The sequence below is a fragment of the Populus alba genome, chromosome 4 (genome assembly GCF_005239225.2).
Source record: "Populus alba chromosome 4, ASM523922v2, whole genome shotgun sequence".
NCBI classification, from domain to species: Eukaryota; Viridiplantae; Streptophyta; class Magnoliopsida; order Malpighiales; family Salicaceae; genus Populus; species Populus alba.
Window position 1 is genome coordinate 1,376,038 of NC_133287.1, and position 19,639 is coordinate 1,395,676.

At 31.8% G+C, this 19,639-nt stretch overlaps 1 protein-coding gene and 1 long non-coding RNA gene across 3 annotated transcripts; both read right to left on the reverse strand.

The window, feature by feature from the left end:
• Positions 1 to 4,450: 4,450 nt before the first annotated feature.
• On the reverse strand, positions 4,451 to 8,608 carry LOC118059133 (uncharacterized). Of its 2 annotated transcripts, XR_004689267.2 has the most exons (3): positions 7,996 to 8,608; positions 4,800 to 6,531; positions 4,451 to 4,726 (listed from the first exon to the last, which is right to left on the reverse strand). XR_004689267.2 is itself a non-coding variant. In XM_035071973.2 (2 exons), exons 1-2 carry the CDS (start codon positions 8,335 to 8,337, stop codon positions 4,981 to 4,983), a joined length of 1,893 nt encoding a protein of 630 aa, XP_034927864.1. In that variant the 5' UTR covers positions 8,338 to 8,608; the 3' UTR covers positions 4,451 to 4,980. The 2 variants fall into 2 exon arrangements, 1 of the variants encoding a protein (XP_034927864.1); XM_035071973.2 differs by having other exon boundaries at positions 4,451 to 6,531.
• Positions 8,609 to 11,077: 2,469 nt separating this feature from the next.
• On the reverse strand, positions 11,078 to 12,595 carry LOC118059145 (uncharacterized). Its single transcript, XR_004689269.2, has 2 exons — positions 12,396 to 12,595; positions 11,078 to 12,119 (listed from the first exon to the last, which is right to left on the reverse strand). It is a non-coding gene; the product is annotated as an uncharacterized lncRNA (long non-coding RNA).
• Between the last annotated feature and the right edge of the window lie 7,044 nt (positions 12,596 to 19,639).

Consider the following 19,639-nt stretch of genomic DNA (forward strand, 5'->3'; position numbering starts at 1 on the left):
TTTATTCTGACCGGAAAGAAGAACTTCCTTGATGATGAGATCCTTGACATAGAAAACAGAAGAGTGAAATTAAAAAAAGACAGAATTTTCATGACAAAATTGTTGAACATAAAGTAATCTTTTTTTTTTTTTTTAATTTGTGGAACATGTAATCTATTGGATAAGGTAAATACTTGTTTTGGAGTATGCAAGATATTATGTGCGATATTAGATATAACAAGTCTCTTACCATCACAAACATGTAATTGATCATTACTAAGATAGGGATTTACGTGTGTTATACCAGTAATATCTAGAGTGACATAGTGATTCGCACCTGTGTCAGGAAACCAAGTGGCAAATTTTTATATTGACACATCTCTAAGTTGAAATTAGTGAGGGAGATAGGTCTGCTAGCTGAAGCTAATTCATCAAACAAACCTTTAGCACATTGCAAGTAAAGAGTGACAATATTATCACCTTGTCGAAAATCCTGAAGAGAGTCATGCAATTGCATGATCCTAGAGTTGGGTGGGGAGGCAAGAGCATTTTCAAGAGTGCTCCAAACACTAGTAGAAGTTGGACAATCGACCACGAGATAGAAAACATCAATTGAGAGAGGACAACAAAGTGCTAAAGATGAGCTAATATTGTTGTTTCCAAGTCAAATGTTAGGGAAGGGCTAGAATTGACGCTAGCAGAGGCAACAAAAACCATACTAGATAGATCTTGCAGAGAGGGGCCTGGAGTCGAGCTGTCAACAAACAATAAGACTCATTGAGCAGTTAAATACGATTTCATCTGCATACGCCAAAACAAATAATTATTGTTGGTAAGTTTGAGATTAAACAAAAAATATTTATGATATGATATCAATCCTTATGATGTATATTAAATATTTTATAAAATCCGAGAGAAAAGAAGTAATACAAATTTCTATAAGGTGAAAAAGGTCCCTAAAATTATTTGAATAAAACACATATAATAGTGTATTTGTTAAAATTACATAATAAATATAAATAAAATCATTTTTATAACCTCATATTTTAACAAGTCTTTCATTTTTTATTTCACACAAGAAAGAGTCTTAAATTCAAAATCTCTTGACATGATTGAGCTGATTTTCTAATCTTCAGAAAACATTTTATTTCATGAGAAATATTATCTTTCTTTCCAACAGTTGGATGTCTGTGTCTAATTTTCTCATCTTGAAAACCAACTCCAAGAGGATAAGAATACATCAACAAGCTTCCATGAAAGCTATAATTAAAGAGATGTGGGTGTGAATTGTCAGTATCAAACCCTAAAGAATTCTGGCTCTTCTACTACTTTTTCAAAGCTTTTTAGTTTTTTTACACGACATTTTGTCTCCTGAGCCTCGACCCTCCCTCCCCTCTATGTCTCCTTCTTCATGATGTTGTTTCCTTTTCTATTGTTGGTAGGTGGCACTGTGTTTCGAAGAGGAGGAGAAGAAGAAGAAGAAGAAGTCTTGATTGATATATACAGGCACTTTATAATGATTTAATTTCATTTTATCTTTCGAAGTATATAAATTTCTATCTTTTTTTCTCTACAAAACTATACTCTCTATCAATCACTTCCTGATGTTAGGAAAACTAACAAAAATACCTTTATATTCTATAAATTCTAGTTTTCTGCACAAATTAAATTGTAGTTTTAATTAATTTGTTCACATTATTCGTTTTAATATACATATAAAAATTGGATTCGAAAGGAAACTCGCTTAAAATAAAAAAGCACTAAAACATAATAAACGTGAAATTTGATAAAAAAGAAAAGAAAAATACAGAACAAAAATTCGTGAAAAATATTTTAATAATACTTAATCAACAAAATCATAAAAAAAAAAGTAAATACAAAGTCACTTTAAATTGAATTAATAAAAAAAATTGAATGAAATTAAATGAACATACTATCTAACCTTTTGGCTACGAATAAGGCAGGGATCATTTAGTTGGCACCGAACATTTAATTTTATATCGAATAACGTGAGATGACATTTAATTTTTAATATCAATCCTTAATATTTTTTTAATTTTTGTTCTTGATATTTTTATAAAAAATTTTATTTATTTTTAAATTCATTATCTAATCCCAATTTTCAGAGTCTTTTTATTGAATTGATTCTTGTTTTTAATTTCACCTTTCATTTAAAAATTTAAAGTTGATCCTTAATTTATTTATTTTTATTTCAATTTTGATCTTTATTTTTTAATTATTATTTTTAGTTTTGGATCCTTTTGTTAATAATTATTTTTTTTCATTTTATTCTTCAACATTTGATTAGTTAAGAATTAGATTTCATGATTTTTCCAGATAAAATATTTATGTTCTAATAATCTGGATCACAAGTTTGAAAATTTAACGTGGGTTGATATTGTTTTTTTTTTTTTTTTTACATATTGTTTTAAGCCTTTATCATTTAACATTGTATTTTTTTATAAAAAAAGATAAGCTTTATTATTATTATTATTATTTTATTAAATTATTCTAATCTCATAATATAAATTATAAGGTTAGCTCATTATTTATTGCATAAATTACATATTTGCATGTTAAATTAAGTTAACATGGATAGAGATTATTTATTTTTTAAAAAATAAAATTATTTTATTTGATCTAGTCAGATCATATCATCGGAATTTTTTTTCAAACATGTTTTTTTTCTTAAAAAATAAAAATGACCTCACGGTGTAGACCTTATCCACAGCTAGGCTCGATGTTTCAGCTAATTTATTTTGAAAATAGCTAAGTATTTCCAACAAACATTAGTGGGCATCCCATTTTCAATAAAAAGAGATTTTGGGTCCCACTCCTTCACCTCGGGCCCTATGACAATGTCCATGTGTTACAGATCACAAGAACGGTATCGAGCACAAAATAAACAAGCCCATCTAACAGTTGCTCCTTTCATACAATATTTATTATTTTTTTAACGTAAAAACATATTTAAACTTTTATAATATGTTTTCTAATAAAAAAAATTTAATCATTAATTTAAATTATAATAAATATTAAACATCTTTTTTAAATATCAATACATCAATATATTAAATAATTTTTGTTTCTCAAATATTAAAACGACATTAAAAGCTATTAGGGTTAACATATCAATTTTATAACCCACTAACTATAATAGCCATATAAAAAATAAATCAAGATAAATTATGATGTTTAATTTCTAAGATTAAATTGAAAAAAAAATTAAATTAAAAAAAGGATATAAAAAAAACTATCCTAGTTAGCATTGGTTAACTTGCCAAACTCGAAATCCGGTCATGAGATTAGAATAACCCTATAGAAAATACATCAGGAAAAAAAAAATTATAAAGCCTCCAACCAACTGAAGGATGATATAAAAAAAAAAAAAAAACATAATTAACCTGAACTAATCTGTTAAACTTGACCTGAATTTCATGAGAATAAAATAACTTCATAAAAAAAAAAAAAAGAGAGAGAAAGAAAAGGAACAAAGCTCCATTATAAATTAGATGTAATATTGAAGGTTGAAATGGAAAGAAAAAAAAAAATACTAAATCCATGAGACCATGATAACTCCACGTGAAGGAAATTGAATATATATATATATATATATATATATATATATATATATATATATATATATATATATATATATATATATATGAAACTCAACTCTCAAACAACATAATGTTAAAGGATGTGATTGGAAAAAAAAAAATAAACTAAATAAAAAAAAGATTTGAGTTGTTGGAGGATAAAATTATATAAAAAATCAATTAAAAAGGAATCCAAAAAAAATAAACAGAGTCAACTTGTCAAACTCACGACCCGGGTCATAAGATCAATATAAAAAATGAAGCTCAATTTCTAACAAACTTAATGCTGAAAAATGAATTCAAAAAAGAAATCAATTAGATAAAGCAACAAAAAAAAAAATCTTAATTAATTCGGGTTAATTTATTAAACTCGTGATCTAGGTCATAAGATTGAAATAATTTCATGAAAAGCAAATAAAAAATTTTATTGAATCCCACTTCCAACAAATCTAATATTAAATATTGAAATAATAAAAAATTATTAAATCCATTAAACTTTGAGTTAAAAAAGAAGAATACATTTCAATTTTATAGGGACAAACAGTGACAAGCATGAACATGTATGCAAGTGGGGTGCAAAAAGGAGGCAAAACGATGTCCAAACAACTCTAGTTTTATCTGTATCTGGATGTTGCAGAATCTCACACACATCAATTTGTTCTTTCTTGGGAAAAGGGCCTAAAGTAAGTAAATAGAACTTGACAAACATAACAGCATCTTGCCCCCACCACCATGAAAGCAAAAGAGAAAAAACTTGAAAACGAATGATTTTGGAATGTTAATTTCCATGAAATAGTGCGCAACTTCAGAAGCTAGCCTCTAGAGCATGAATTTTAACAAAAAAAAAAAAAAACAGGGAGAGAAACAAAAGAAAATCGAAATGCATATTTTTCACAGTAATACACTATTTTCCCTTTTTGTGGCTTCATCAAATGGAGCTAGCAAGGAGAAAGAAATTAGCAGCTGGCGTCTTGTATTCTAGAACAGCATTATGATGAATCAAGACAAAGTAGATGACAGAGAAAGATGCTATCTCTGTAACAAATGGATTTATATATTTTCATTGAGCATTTATCTGACAACGCAGCGAGTGCATCCGAGTTTAATGCGTTCTATCTTTAATGACTTGTATGAAAATAAGCAGAGTCCTACAAGGGCAAACAATTCAGTCATGATATATGGCAATTTGTAATTTGGCAAGAGATGCAGAGAATATATTACCAGGGCTGATAATGATCGATGAAACAAGCATGCAAGAAGGTCGATCGATAGATGTCTGTCTACTTGAGGTTTACAATTTTCTCCCCTAAACTCCAGCATTAACGAGGCTTCTGGTCTGACGACCACATTGTTCTTCTGGTTAGAACTACTCAAACAGCAGTATTTTGGGAAGTCACTTCACCTAAGTCTTTTGTTTAAGAACACTGCGCAACTGAGCTTTCTGGCTTTCCATCCTGGCTTCCAAAAGCTTGGCCTTCAAACTATTCTTTTGGATGCCTCGGGACCATTTAAATCGCTTTTTTATTCCTTGAGTAACGTGTGAATCTGGCGAGCTCCACTGCTCCATGGAATCTTGGTGCCGAAGACCTTCCCACGACTTTCTTCTGGGAGAAGTCTCCTTGTTAGAAAATTTTCCATTCAAGGCCACTCCATCACTGTCATCTGCTGTTATCTCATAGCATTTGTTGTTGTATTGGGCAGATCTTGAAAGCTTGGATATGGAAGATTCCTTGTGCATCGATTCTCCTGATACCGAGTTAACACCACCACTTTGTGTGTTTGGAGAATTCTGAGCTTCATTCTCATCACATTCTCTTGCAATCTGCCAAGCATTTTTGCTTTGGCTAAGCCTGCTAACAGAGAGTTGATTCCCTTCATGGGAATAACTCGAACCTTGACCCTCAGCATGACTCACTGCATCATAGCCTCTTGCATCTTCTTCTAAATGACGGTCATCATCATTAATAATAGTCGACCCTTGCTGCAAAGAATGGTAGTTATAGGCATTCAAATCAGAACTGGCAAGATGGAGTTCGGAAGCATTGCTTGCAGGGCTGCTCTTCTTGCATTCTTCAATCTCCCTTTCACTGTCTTCAATTTGCTTGAGTTCTTCATAAATAGAGTATATATCACTTAATTTTGGTGGGGCATAAGAAAATTCCTTGATGTCTTTAACATTTACCAATTTTGCTGCTTGTCTGATCAACTCGGCTTTCCTTAACTCATTCACATCCAAGGTGCCACTTCTTGACCTTAGAAAAGTTTCAAGGTCTGTTATTAATCTATTCATTTGGCAATCCTTGTCTTCAAGGGCCAGTTTTGCATCAATCAACTTCATTTGGACACGTTCTTCACGCCATACCTCAGCCATCTGCAACATCTTCCTCTCTTCTTCCATTTCTTCCTGAATCCTGATGGACTCAGTCTTGAATGTTTCAACTTCAGCTTTATCTTCCGCAACTTTATAGGCAAGTTCATTGCAAACTTCCTCCATTATTTCTCTGGCCTTTTGTTCCTCTTCATAATCTTCCCTGAACTGCTTTGCAGAGGATTTGACATTTGATAACTCATTGACCAATTTATAATTGAGAAGTTCCAGCTTTTGACGTTTTTTTCTTTCCCTGCTTATTTTATTTTCACAATCATCTATAACTGCATGAATTTTCTGACGTTCGCTGCTCTGCCATGAGGTTCTTTCTTCTCCCAGCTTCTTCTGTAAGTTTTTGACTTTCTTCTTATAAGACTGGCACTCAGCTTCAAGCTCATGAATGCGCAATCGAGCTTGCACTAGTTCTTCTTGCATGGCAGAAGCAGACACCATAGCAACTTGATTTTCAAGAAGTTTTGTGTGGCTATAAAAGCTGCAGATGTCACTGAATTTTCTTGAGCATCTCGGTTCCCACTTCATTGCACCCTCCATGATATGCTTAGAATACAGTAATGGGGATTCAATCTAACCAAAAAAATCAAAACAAAAGAGGAAAGATAAAGCACACATACAAAACTGACTTCACCAGACTGAAAGTAAATGATAAAACCAGAAACCACATGGTAGATTCTGGTTACCAAGCAAGTCATTAATTGAAAGTACAATAAATAAATAAATAAAAACGACCTCTCTGTCTATTCTTTGGTCCAGATGTCATGAATACTATTAACAACACGAAGATGAGACGAGAAGATGGTAAGGGCATGCTAGACAAAGTTCAGTCTAATCAAACCATGGATAGATAACCTCCTATTTATCATATTAGCTAAAGTTGGACTGCATATCTGTATTCAGACATTTTTAATGGGTCCAGGCTACCCTATTGAGAAAGCTTAAGGTTGAGCAAGGAAACTGTTAAAACAGTGATGTTATTGGTAAAGAATGCACGCCTCACATAGGATCCCATGCTTTGAATTGGACACGAATTCAGGGGTCCGTAAAAGATCCATTTTTTCTGCACCATATTCACTGCTAATGTGATGGGAGGGAAACATGGTATTCACCTGCCCAACACCAGGCTGCAAGTAAAATACGGCATCATTCCAGAGTCTCAAAACTGTTATGGCAACAAAATGTGGATGGACATTCAAATAGAACATGAACCAATTCGCGCGGAACCAATAAGACCTTTACATTATTAAGCTCAATTAAACATTAAGTACTCCTGTAAGCCTGTTGATCTTTACTTTGACGGAGCAAGCCAAACATCCAAGAACAGGGCAATGAGAATGCACAACCGCAAACTATTACTAAACAAAAAGAGATTCACGAGCTCAGTCGTTGCTAGATGAGTTTTAATCAGCCCAGATGCACTTGAGAAATAATCAGACAAGTTCATCATTTTTTTTCACACTTTATCAAGGTAATAAATATGTAGAATCAGGTAGATCAAGGCCAACTCATTGTACCGGCCCCAGAATGAAAAAGAAAATCCATTTCGACATTTCTTTTGAGTACTAGGTGACTGCACAAGGATAAAAAAAAAAATTTGCAATCTTCCTCTTGCTATCATGGTAAATTTTCGTTGATGAGTAAAAAAAAACTATGATAGAAGAAATTATGGCCTCCCTTTTCTTCTGCACTCTCTTAGGAATCTAGAGACTAGACAAATCAATAACAATCCATTAAGAAAAATAAAAGTGAACAGGCAATTATAAGAAAACAAGCAAACATATGGCCCATTGCATTCGATTGGTCACCTGAATCCTCAATACAACAAAGTGCTATCTGTCAAGTCTCTATCATGAAGAGAAAGAAAATATGCCAGCCAAAAAATAAATAAATAAAAGAGAAATGCTTGGACTAATTTCCCAGAAAATAACTAAACTTTCTCAGCAACCAAACATACATTCAAGTAAAAAAATACACAATTTAATTCATTCAAAAAATGGGTCAAATTTTAAATCAAAACATTAATATAATACATACCTCTAACCCCAATTCATCAGTTTTCCTATATTTCAAGTTCAAAGCTTTATCACCTCCACCACCACCCGCCAAGCATAGGTTCCACAGCCCAGCCGCCAGCTTCCTAGCCGACACTGCAGACCTACTACCACTAACACCAACACCTCCCTGTCCGGCCGCCTTCACTCCGCTGGCAACACTGCCGGAGGCGGCGGGGTGTCTGCTCTTGTTATCATCTTGAAGAAACTTCCAATGCAAAAAAGGGGTTGGCGGGATTTTGAGCTTCCGTCGAACGGAGCCGGTGGTGTTCCTCCTGCGGCGGCGGGGAGTGGCAGTGCTGTGGGTCCCACGTGTGGAGTTCATATCTTGGTCTTAGAAAATTGTGTACTTGATTCCATTTGAAACACCAAGAAGGGGGGGGGGGGAGATTTAGTTCTAAGATTGGAAGAGATGGTGAAGATGATCAGTTGTCAGAAGGAACCGAAAACATAACAGGCTCGAGTTTCCAAGCTTCTGTTCTTGATTAGGGGGACTGCTGTTTCCTTTATATAACGTGTGCATGTGTTTTGTTTTCTGTTTTTTTGGCTACTCTTAGCATGTATTCTGCCCCGATAAAAGTATGCTGCTCCCCTAATTTTTTCCATTGTTTGCAAATCTGCTCTTGTCATATGTACTATTTTGAAAAAAGACCCACATATATGTGTGTGTTGATATGACAATTATTATATACAAAATTCTAAAGGTTGTTAGGAAAACACTATGCACATAAACGTTGTTCATAATCTCATATTTCAAAGTGGACTTATTATTTATTTATTTATAATTTTAATCTTTAAACTTTATTTTTGCATGATTGTATTTTTTTAGATTAAACAAGGAAAGAGAGAAGTGTTCAAAAAAATGGGTGAAGTAGTCTTTCTGATTTTAGCGTCCAAATAAGCTCAAGTACTTCTGAGGCATGGACCCTCGAGCTTCAGTTGCATCTTTTCACACCCTCCTGCGCACCTAATACTTCTCCATGCCATTATGGTGCGCGTTGCTCTAACTCATCTTAAAAGAATCTTTTAAACTATGAATTCTTGTTGCTCGGCCTTTCACTGTGGATTGCTAAAGTGAAAGGCTGAGCAATTTTAATATATTTCTAATTAAATGACAATTAAATCAAATTTTTCATCTAAAAAAATAAAAAACAAAGGATCAAAGTAAAAAAAATCACAAATAGACAATGATTTCACAAATCTCACAAAAAAAATTAATTTAGTCCTTAATATATTCAAGTTCTCAATATTTGGTATATAAAGTTTTTTATTTTATTTTTTAGTTATTGGTTTGAGAAAAGAGAGAGGAAGAGATTATTAAGTTCCAATAATAATAAAAAAAAAAATCAATGTTAACACCAATTCTATCTACCTAAATGGTTAATTTTGTTGTCACTAAGTTTTATTTGATGAGGAGAGTTTTACTTAGATTTTTTTTCATTTTAAAAGTATATAAAAAAACAAGATCTGAGAAGATTTTTAATTTTAAATTCAGTGATTTTTTAGGTTTTTAAAAGCAATTTTGGGTTCCATTTATGTGATTGTTTTCATTTATTTACATAGATATTTTTCAATTTATTTAATTATATATGTATGGCCATTTTAGCTTGCATTTAAAAAAAAATTTATATAAAAAAACATATCTAAAAAGTCAGTGTATTTTTTTTATTAAAAAAAAAATTCAACGCATAATAAACTGCAAGTCAATAGCCTGTGTTAATCTAGAATTGATGCGGACATGTTATGTATCTATCTCATACAATATAAAAGCAGCACTAAACGTGTAGGGATGATCATTTAGGGGCACGTAAAACAACTGATTAGTTGAAAAATTAATTAGAAATTTTTAGGAAAAAAATTGGGATTGATTAGGTTTAATTTAGTTTCAGATTTGAAAAATCTAAATAACCAAAACAAACTGATTTTAAAAAAAAAAAATTCTTGCATCCAAATTTAATTTTCACCATTTCAAAAATAGAATTCACGGAGGTATGAGACAAAATCAGCAAAATGAACACGTATTCTCTTCCGTGAATACCCCAGTGTTCCGGCCACCGTCTGCAAAGCAGTGGGATTTAAGATCTCACAGATAACTGGAGCAAAAGGGTTCATCATTAGGATCTGCAGATGCATGTCTCAGGCTATCGAATTCATGGTAGTGCTCAGATTTGTGACAGTTTGCAGCAGACAATTTTGCAACAAGCGGTCTATGAACAGATGCTGCCAACTCCAACGGGCATACCCTACAGATGTTAAGCAGGAAAACTTGATAAAATGTAGATCTAGGACCTAGTGTTTGCGGGTTCTTAATCGAATTCTTCAACTTATATCCATTGGATTTTGTTTGTGGATCGTGTCCCAGGTGAGGAAGTTGTTTTGGGAATTGGGTTTTGTGAGAAGAATTTCACCAGACAAAATCCAATGAAGAGGATAAATCAGCTTCCATGGATTTTGTTACTGATCGTGTTCCCGTGAGAAAATTGTGCAGATTTACATTTATTATATACAAGAGTAAAAATATTGTTTTTTGTCTAATTTCATTTGTCCCATTGACTATATGGAATGTTATAATTTAATTTTTGACTCCCCTGTTTTTGTATATATTTTGAAAAAAGAAAAAGAAAAATCTAAAATAATGTTTTCAGTAAATTTAGTCATTTCACTACTTTTGTATTTTTATTTAATTTTTGTGTGTTAAAAACTATGAAAATCATTAAAAAAAAACATATAAAAATACAGCTAGAGTTGAAATTGAATCAATAATTGAACGTCACAAGCAAAAACAAAGTTTGAGAACTTTCAAGTCATAAATGAGAATTTCATTGAAGAAAAATACTTGAATTTGACTTTGATCTGGCTAAGATTAGAAAAATCAAAGAGGTTGATCAAATTAAAAGGTAAGACTTATTTGAAAAGAAAAATAAAATTTTAAAATTAGATCAATAATAGAATATCGCTGGCAAAAACAAAGTTCGAGAACTTTCGAGTCATAAATGAGAATTTCATTGAAGAAAAAATAACTGAACTTGATTTTGATTTGGCTGAGATTAGAAAAATCAAAGAGCTTGACCAAATTAAAAGGTAAGACTAATTTGAAAGGAAAAATAAAATTTAGAAGTTAAATTAGCCAAAATTACATCCAGTTCCCACAACACCATCAACAACCGGCAGCAACCATCTCCGTCACACAAATCCAGCCGAGCCCCGACCAATGCCCATTTTAAGAGCTACAACCTTTCCACCCATCTGACCCATCACTATACTCAATCTCTCCATTTTTCCCCCACCACCAGTGGATCTTTTCTTCCCAGAAGATCCATAACCCGTCCTTGCTCCGACCACCCACACCAGGTTCAACCCAAAACCTCATCTTTGACCTTCCTTTCATAAACACACCAGATTAGATTCAAGATCACCCAGTAACCTCCAAACCGAAGCCACCTTCCCAAACACCAGCTGTTTTCTTTGTCACAGCCACCCCTCCCTGATCCAATCAACCGCACTTGGTTTGCTAGCCCGGTTCAAGCACAACCTTTCAACACGCCATGGACACCAAATCGGTTAGATCCAAGCACCCAAGAAATATATCTTATCCATACTGCCCAAACCATTGAAACACCACAAAGTTCATCTCCAAGCCCAGCCTTCTCTCGTACAAACTTGAAGACGATAGCCATAACTCCCAACCCCTATCTCCAGCCAAAACCCAGATTGAAACACCACTAACACCACCAAATCCATCTCCAAGGCCACCCTTCTCTCATATAAACTTGAAGACGATAGCCATTATTCCCAACACCTGTCTCCAGACAAAACCCAGACATCCTTCTCCTCCTCTGGCGAAAGCCCCACTAGAACAATCACCCACTAGACCCATATTCCCTCCTTCCACGCCAGTATCCGTGACCCATCTCCTCTTCATTTCCCAAATCATCCATGGCTAGCGACCTCCCTCTCATCAATGTCAACCCAGCGACACTACGCCACCGACGACGGCAACAGCTTCCCAGTAGCAGCTTCTCCACATCTCACCCGAAGCCCCACTCAAACGGCGGCGCCTCCCATGTCTCCCTCTCACAACAGTTCCCCAAAACAAGAAGCCCTAAACTACCACAAAGAAAAATCCCAGATCAATTTCTTCACAATCGTTTTTTTATAAAGCAATTAGAAATGAAATAAAAAAAATAAGCTAAAAATAATTAAAGGCAATAAAAAATACAGAATTAGAAAAAAAACACATAATAAACATAATCTTTTGTTAAAAAACAAAATGTGGTAAGGATAAGATTGTTCTTCTCTTGGATATAATTTACCCCTTACATAAATCTTTAAAATTATTGTATATTTTAGAATTCTTAATTTTCTTTAATTATTAGGTAATACCTTCAATTTTTCTTGATATATATCTTCCCCCTCGACTTCAAGGAGCCCAAACCAATATTACGGTATGACAGAGGAAAGCTAGAATTTCTCAAACCTAAAATTAAAAATAAAAAATGAACGAAAGTATATGAAGTTTTTTTTTTTATATAGTTATCTCTTATATGTATAAAAAAACAAATTAAGTGGTGGGGTGATTTCACTATGCATGGTTTTTATTGTGCGCCCTCTTAGAATTCAATGTGGATTCAAGAAGTGAATTTTTTTTTTCGGTCATCAAACTTTTTTCTCGTTGATAGAATTCTTTTGTGACCAAATTGATGACCAATTAATTACTTCTTATTTGTTAAGAAATGGAAAAATCTAATACAAAAGATAAAAGTTGCCATTAACTACTTTTTTATCTCCAAATTTGTTTTATAAAAAATAAATATTTTTATTCAAAAATCCAAAAAAAAATAAAAAATGCTAAAATATTTTGGGACACAAGAGGATAAAATCGCGAGCTGAAACAAATGGAAAAAATATGTTCAGGAAGGATTTATCTTAAAAAAGTTTAATGTTGAAATTAAACTTGACAAGAATTTTTTAAAAAATTAAGTTTAAAGCCTTAATGTCTAATAGGAGAGAGAGAGAAGACAAAAACTCTCCCTTGATTGATTTTCACAATATCTTACAATTCAAATGTAAAAAAATATATAACTAGTGAATGAATTTATGGCTGTCCCTTTCTTTTTTATTCCAATCATAGTTTGGATAATTTATTTTAGAATAATTTTAAAACATTAAAATTTAAAATAATATCATTTTAAATTATTTTTAAAATTAAATTATATTTATACTAAATAATAATTGAATTAATCATTTACAAGCTGACCATCAAATTAACTCTCATTCTATATAATCCAACTCTCGAATTAATGAGTCACTAACTACTTGTTCGGCTACGCATTAGAGTTTGCATTTCTTTAAAAACATACTAAGTAAACATTTGGTTAAAAAAAAAAAGTGCTTACTGTGCATGGATCCCACAATAAATTAAGTGTGAAATGCATGAAGATGGAAAGCAACAAACTGCAGCTTTCTTACGCGGCTAGAAATATAACCATGCTACATTGTTCACTGAACAATGTAACATGCCTCCACTATTCAGTGAATAGTAGAGGCAGCGTTTCATGTTTAATAAACAGTGGAGCAGTGAATAATGGAGGCAAGTGTCCACTATTTAGTGAACAGTTGAGCAGTGAGCAGTGGAGCTATGCTGCACTGTTTCAGTCGGACCGGGTCCAGTCCAACGCATAAAATGCATTGAATCGGGTCCAACCCAGTAAAATAAAAAAAAAAATATTTTTTAATTATGTTTTATTCGCTTGATGACGTAGTATTTGCAGAAGTTGATCACAATTTTAATTTGTTCCTGATTATATTTTACAAGTTATGTTGTTGCTGTTAAAGAAACTAAAAAAAATTGTCAGATGTATTTTAGACGTGATGAAATTGTAGATAGTTCAATAAATAATAAAAAAATATTTTATATAAAGTATAATTTATTTTATGATGTAATAACAATAGTTAAATTCACAATATTTAAATTAAAAATCATCAATATTAATATATATTTTTTAAAATTATTTTATAATCTTAATTTTAAAAGCATTCTTAACCAAACATATTAAACTATTTTTTCTTCAACCTCAATTTCAACCACAGTTTTAACCAAACACCTATTTTTTTAAAACCATTCTTAACTAAAAATATTTTTTATAAAATAATTTTTTTTTTCAAATCACAACCACAACAACTACCACAATACTAAAAACACTCTTAGCTTCTTAAACTAGTCCACCAAGATCTCTCCTTCTCTTCTCGCTTAACTAATGCGTTGAAATCTAAATAATGATTTGAAACACTTGATTTCATGTTCATGTTCTTCGACAGGATTGAACAAGCTTTATTTTATTTTAGAGGACGCTCAGATGAACCAGATCATACTTCTCAATAGCAAGAGAAATGAGAACAGGATGACTGCTTGATTTATTTGTAACTAATGACATGTACGTGGCAAATTAACTTCTAGCTGTCTGTTTGATATCTTTTGAGCTTCTTTGACTAAAAAAAGCTTAATACTAAATGCAGATAATTCAAATTGTAAATTAAGATGCGTAGATAATTATTATATTTTAAATTAAGATATGCACAGATAATTCTTCGACTACCAAGAGGAGGGTCAATCTCCAGATAAAAACAGTTCTTATGATTCTCAATTATGGATGCTGGCAGGCTAGTTAGCTGACTATCAAATCAATTTAATTTTTTTTTACCAGCTTGCGTATAAAAAATCTTCTTCTAGCAAGCATTCTGCTGAATGGCAATAATTTTTCATTTCTCTATATTTTCTCTACTTATAAAAGGCAGCCGCAGATACAATTAATATATATTGCCATGACATCATGTATTATAAGTTTAAAATATTTTCTTTACGTAAGTAATTAAAGAAAGCACGCCTTCAACTACCAGCTTGACGCATGGCCATATCTTGTTTAAACCATATATCTTCATAGACGTTTTTCTCTTCTTCAGCTTAATCATTTTTACCATTACAATGGGCTTGAATATTATAGATAACTTCTTGAGGTCTAGTTGAAGGAAAATATCTGCAGGTTTGACAAAAATATCACAATTCTTACAAGAAAAATGTGTTATTCTTGTATGAGGAAAGCACATACTGCGTATTGAGAATCCAAGTGGAGAAGGAATCGAAGCTAGGTCCAAGATACCATTTGCAAAAACAAGTTCACACTTGTTTTCTAACACAAAGATGCCATCTAGAATTCAATTCACACCCTCCAACTTAATCATTTAGTTTATTTTATTCATAAAATCATAATCAATTGAGTGATTTGGATCTGTAAAGGAGGATGAAACAAGTCAATACAGCGTAAAATATCAACAAGAAATAAAAGTTAGGTGATGAGGCCATGTATGATTGAGCTAAGCTGGCCTATGCCTACCCGATAATTGTCAAACATGTCACCGACATGGCTAGCTTGCTTAAGCCGTGGAAGCCGATTTGCTGATTTCATTACACGACACAGTTATTGGCACGGGTTGCTTACAATCTACATTGCTCTTTCTGGTCAACAAACAGACTCTTGCTTTGCCACCTATGACCATATCTCACCATGCCCTACATGGCCCGTGTAGCTTCTTGGAAACGAGGCTAGCTGGCTGGCTAGCTCATTTCTACTTCCCTTCTCCTATCTATAAATACCACGACCTTTCCTCGCCCAAAATCTCTCCTTTCATTCATTCATTCAAGATCTTTTACTATTCTGCAAACTTGATCAATAAACACCATGGGAAATTGTTGCAAGAGTGCGTCGTCGTCGGTCGTATGGGCCGATGACGATTGGGCGTCAGTGGCACATGATCACAAGCATCATCATGCTGCAATGTTTGATGGAGCTGACGACCATGAAGAACATGGTGCTGACATGGAAAGGCAGAGGCTACTGGACACAGGTTCTTTGTCTTCGGGTTCTACGAGGGAGGTGAAGATTAGGATTACAAAGAGGGAGCTAGAAGAGATAATGGCAAGGGTTAGTATTCAGGGACTGTCCATGGAGCAAGTCCTGGGTATGCTGGTAAACTCTACTGATCTTAAATTCGAAATGGATCTTAATCATAAGCACTGGAAGCCTGCCTTGCAAAGCATTCCTGAGGTCAATTAATGGATTGTTCATGTAGAAACCAAGTTCCTTTACCCTCCTCTATGTTTTTGTTAGGGGAAGTTCCCAAATCCTTGAGGTATATTTGTAAATTTAGGAAGGCTCGATATATGATAGTGTTCGTGTACATCTACTCCTTATTTAATTATAATTTTTTTTTTCCCTTTTTCATGGCTAAGCCAAGTAAGATATTCTAGAATTAGTGGCCGATTCTTTTTTTTTTTTTTTTTTTTTTGGGGGGGGGGGGGATGAAAAATGGTGGAAAACTTCACCATGCATGACTTTATCAACATAATTATATATACTTATTATTACAATATCTCCGGACATTATTTAAGGCTATCTCTTTTAATTTAATTAAATTGGTGATTTGTACGTATTTTCTGATTTAAAAGAGAAATGAATTTAAGACATAATAAACTCATTAACTCAAGGGTGTCTTTAAGAGCTTAAAAAGCAATAGCAAATATTCAGTCGATTTCAATTTGCAAAGGTTTGAACATAGATGTGAGCAATCAATAGATTGTTTTTTTTTTTTTAAAAAAATTTTTTTTCCTTGACTTGTTATTTGGATTTTCAAGTTTGAAAGATGAAGTTGCGTGGAAGAGAAAACCATTGCAAGAAGTACTAAACTAGCTATCGATGCGTAATCTGAAAGCATGGAAAAATGGAAGTGTATATATGATTTAATTAGCCCAATAATCTGTGTGTGGGATTTCTTGAGAAAGTATGGTCCAATACTTGAAACAAACATAAATGTTGATGCATGAGTAGGGATAGTAACATGTATACGTCGATTGAGTTTTTATTATATTATTATATTTAACTCATTATCTTGATATTTCTATTAATCAATTAAAATAATTTTGTTAAAATTGTTAACAAAATTCATTTAGGGTTTGAACTTTCTAGAGCGTTTTGGTGTCATTGAGTGTGTTTGGTAGCAGTTGGAATTAGATATCGTTTGGTTATTGCGTTCCAAAAGTGTTTTGTCCAAATTCATATTTTTTTTTTTTTTGTTAAAATTGAGTTCGGTTTGTATTTTTTGGATGAATTTAATTCGTTTTGATATTGTGAGTGAATTTAATTCAAAACTATAAAAAAAAAAAAAAATTAACACCCTACACATGTATTTCAGAAGTAAACTGCCTAATTCACATAAAAAGCAGTTCCCATGTTGCAAACATGCTCTCAAACACAGTTAGTGATGCAATAGCGGTTGCACTGTCACGCGTGTTTCCATGCATCAATGACGTGTGACGTGTGGTGGCACACGGAAGGCTTGGTTGGATGCGCGGCTCCTTCCTCTTCATTCCTATGTTAGTGGTGAGCTTCATTGCCACTTATAGGAGGAGATCGGTTGCCCAAAGTTTCGGTTTTCTCTTCTCTCTCTCTCTCTCTAGACAGAGATGTTACTGTTGTTTGCTGCTACTTTGGGATTATCGGTGATGGTTGTTGCTTCCATAAATTTGAGTGTAGTAAATTTTAAGTTTTTAGAAATTTTTGTGGTTATTAATTTTAAAATCTTAAAAAATTATTTAAATACATAAATTAATATATATATATATCTATAATTAACAAATATATATAGACACACACATGAGCATTCGAAACCAAATGAATTTAATCTTATGAAATATTACTTTAATAAAAATATTGAGTAATTTTGTTTTTGGGTCTAAACTAGTCCCTAACAATTAACAGATTTGTCCTTGTTAACCGGACTTCCTCTAACAAATAAATAAAAAAAGAATATTTTTAGAGAGTATTTGAATCAATCCATATTTTTTTCAAAAAAATTAATTTTTTATTTGTTAAAAATTAATTTTTTATATGTTTTGGATCGTAATTGATTTTAAAAATAATTTTTTTTAAAAAAATATCATTTTAATATATTTCAATAAAAAAACATTTAAAAAAACTGCCCAATCACACATCAAACAAGCCAGAATTACGTACTGGAATTTAACACAGAATACATAGACATGGAAGGCAAAGTCTAGTCTTATATTGGGCTTCTGTTGGGCTTGATTGGGCCACCTTATGTTCAGCCCATTAAAATTGAAAACCCTATATTTCAATCAATAAACACTTAGGCCTCGTAACTTTGCCTGACTTTCCTACCCCAGTCTGTAATTACAAAAATACAAACTCTATGTATATCATTTTTTATTAGGTTTTTGACATGTGAGGATGTGTATTATTCAGTTCTTAAATAATATTGTTTTTTTTATAATATTTAATATATTGTTTTTAATTATTCATAAGTAAATAGATTTAGCATTTATTAAATTAAAAATATTTGAATTTTAAAACTTGAGTAGTTTTTTTTGTAAATATCATAGTTTTATGGATAGTTTTCTTCAAAAGAGTAAAAATTAATATAAATAAAATAAAATAAAATATTTTCATAAAAAATAAGGATCAATTTAATAATTTGATGAACTTTGATGCATTTTATTATTTTTGAATTTTAATAATATTGGTTTTTAGAAGTAGGTTCATGAACACATCCTGAGTTAATCATCGAGTTAAACTGGGTTTATAATTATAATTTCACCAAGACATACGTAGTGCCTATTTTATTTTTGCAGTAGAAATCATGATTTTAAAAATTTTGATTTTTTAACTTAAATAAAAAAAACAAATTATAAAAGATGGACTATTCAGAAAAGGAGCTTCTAGTCTTGTCATAAACACCTAGAAAACAATCATCAGAAAAAACCCCACCCCACCCCACCCCCAACTAGACAACCAGAGCTACACCAACCACCTAAGTTTCACATCTATCAACAAAATTATTTACAAATAAATTTTTGAATTTAATTAAAAAATCTAACTTGTAAAAATTTCACATCAGCATAAGGTTATTTGATGAGGACTCCGTGTCATTATCAATCCTTTCATGTATTTTATGTAAGACCTACCACTTTATGGTCCAGAATATTAATGATTTAATATTTAATGATTTGTTTTGCATTTTTAAGAGGGTGCATTTCTCTCACTATTGGCTTTAAAATATTTAGGGTGTTTAGAAGTATAGTAATAAATATTTTTTAAAGTGTTTTTTATTTAAAAATATATATGAAATAATTAAAAGTAAAATTATTAATGGCATTTCCCTCACTATTAGCTTTCAAATATCATATGAGATCATTGATAGTAAAATTATTAGCTATTCATAAAAATTGACGTAAAGGTATTGTTTTGATATTATAAGGTAAGATTTTACTTTACAATTAATAACAACAATAGTGAAAATCTCAAAACATTTTATGGAATTTATGGTTGTTTGAAATTGCTTGTTTAAATCGTCTTTCAATTATTGAAAAATATTTAAAATTATAATATAAAATATATGATATAATTTATAGTTAAAAAACACTTTGAAAAAGTTTTTTTTTCCCAATAGATGATAATATTTTCAAATTAATTTATATGTCAGTCAAAATTAGATATTTTTATTTAATTTATTTTAAATGTATATATTTTTATATTGATATGAATCAGAATACTATT

What these genes read in the sequence shown, in the direction of transcription:
- LOC118059133 (XM_035071973.2), bottom strand. Translation starts at nt 8,337, where the DNA reads ATGAACTCCACACGTGGGACCCACAGCACTGCCACTCCCCGCCGCCGC. An exon ending in CTGATGAATTGGGGTTAGAG is followed by an intron (nt 6,532 to 7,995) that starts GTATGTATTATA and finishes TTTTTTGGTTAG; the next exon opens with ATTGAATCCCCATTACTGTA.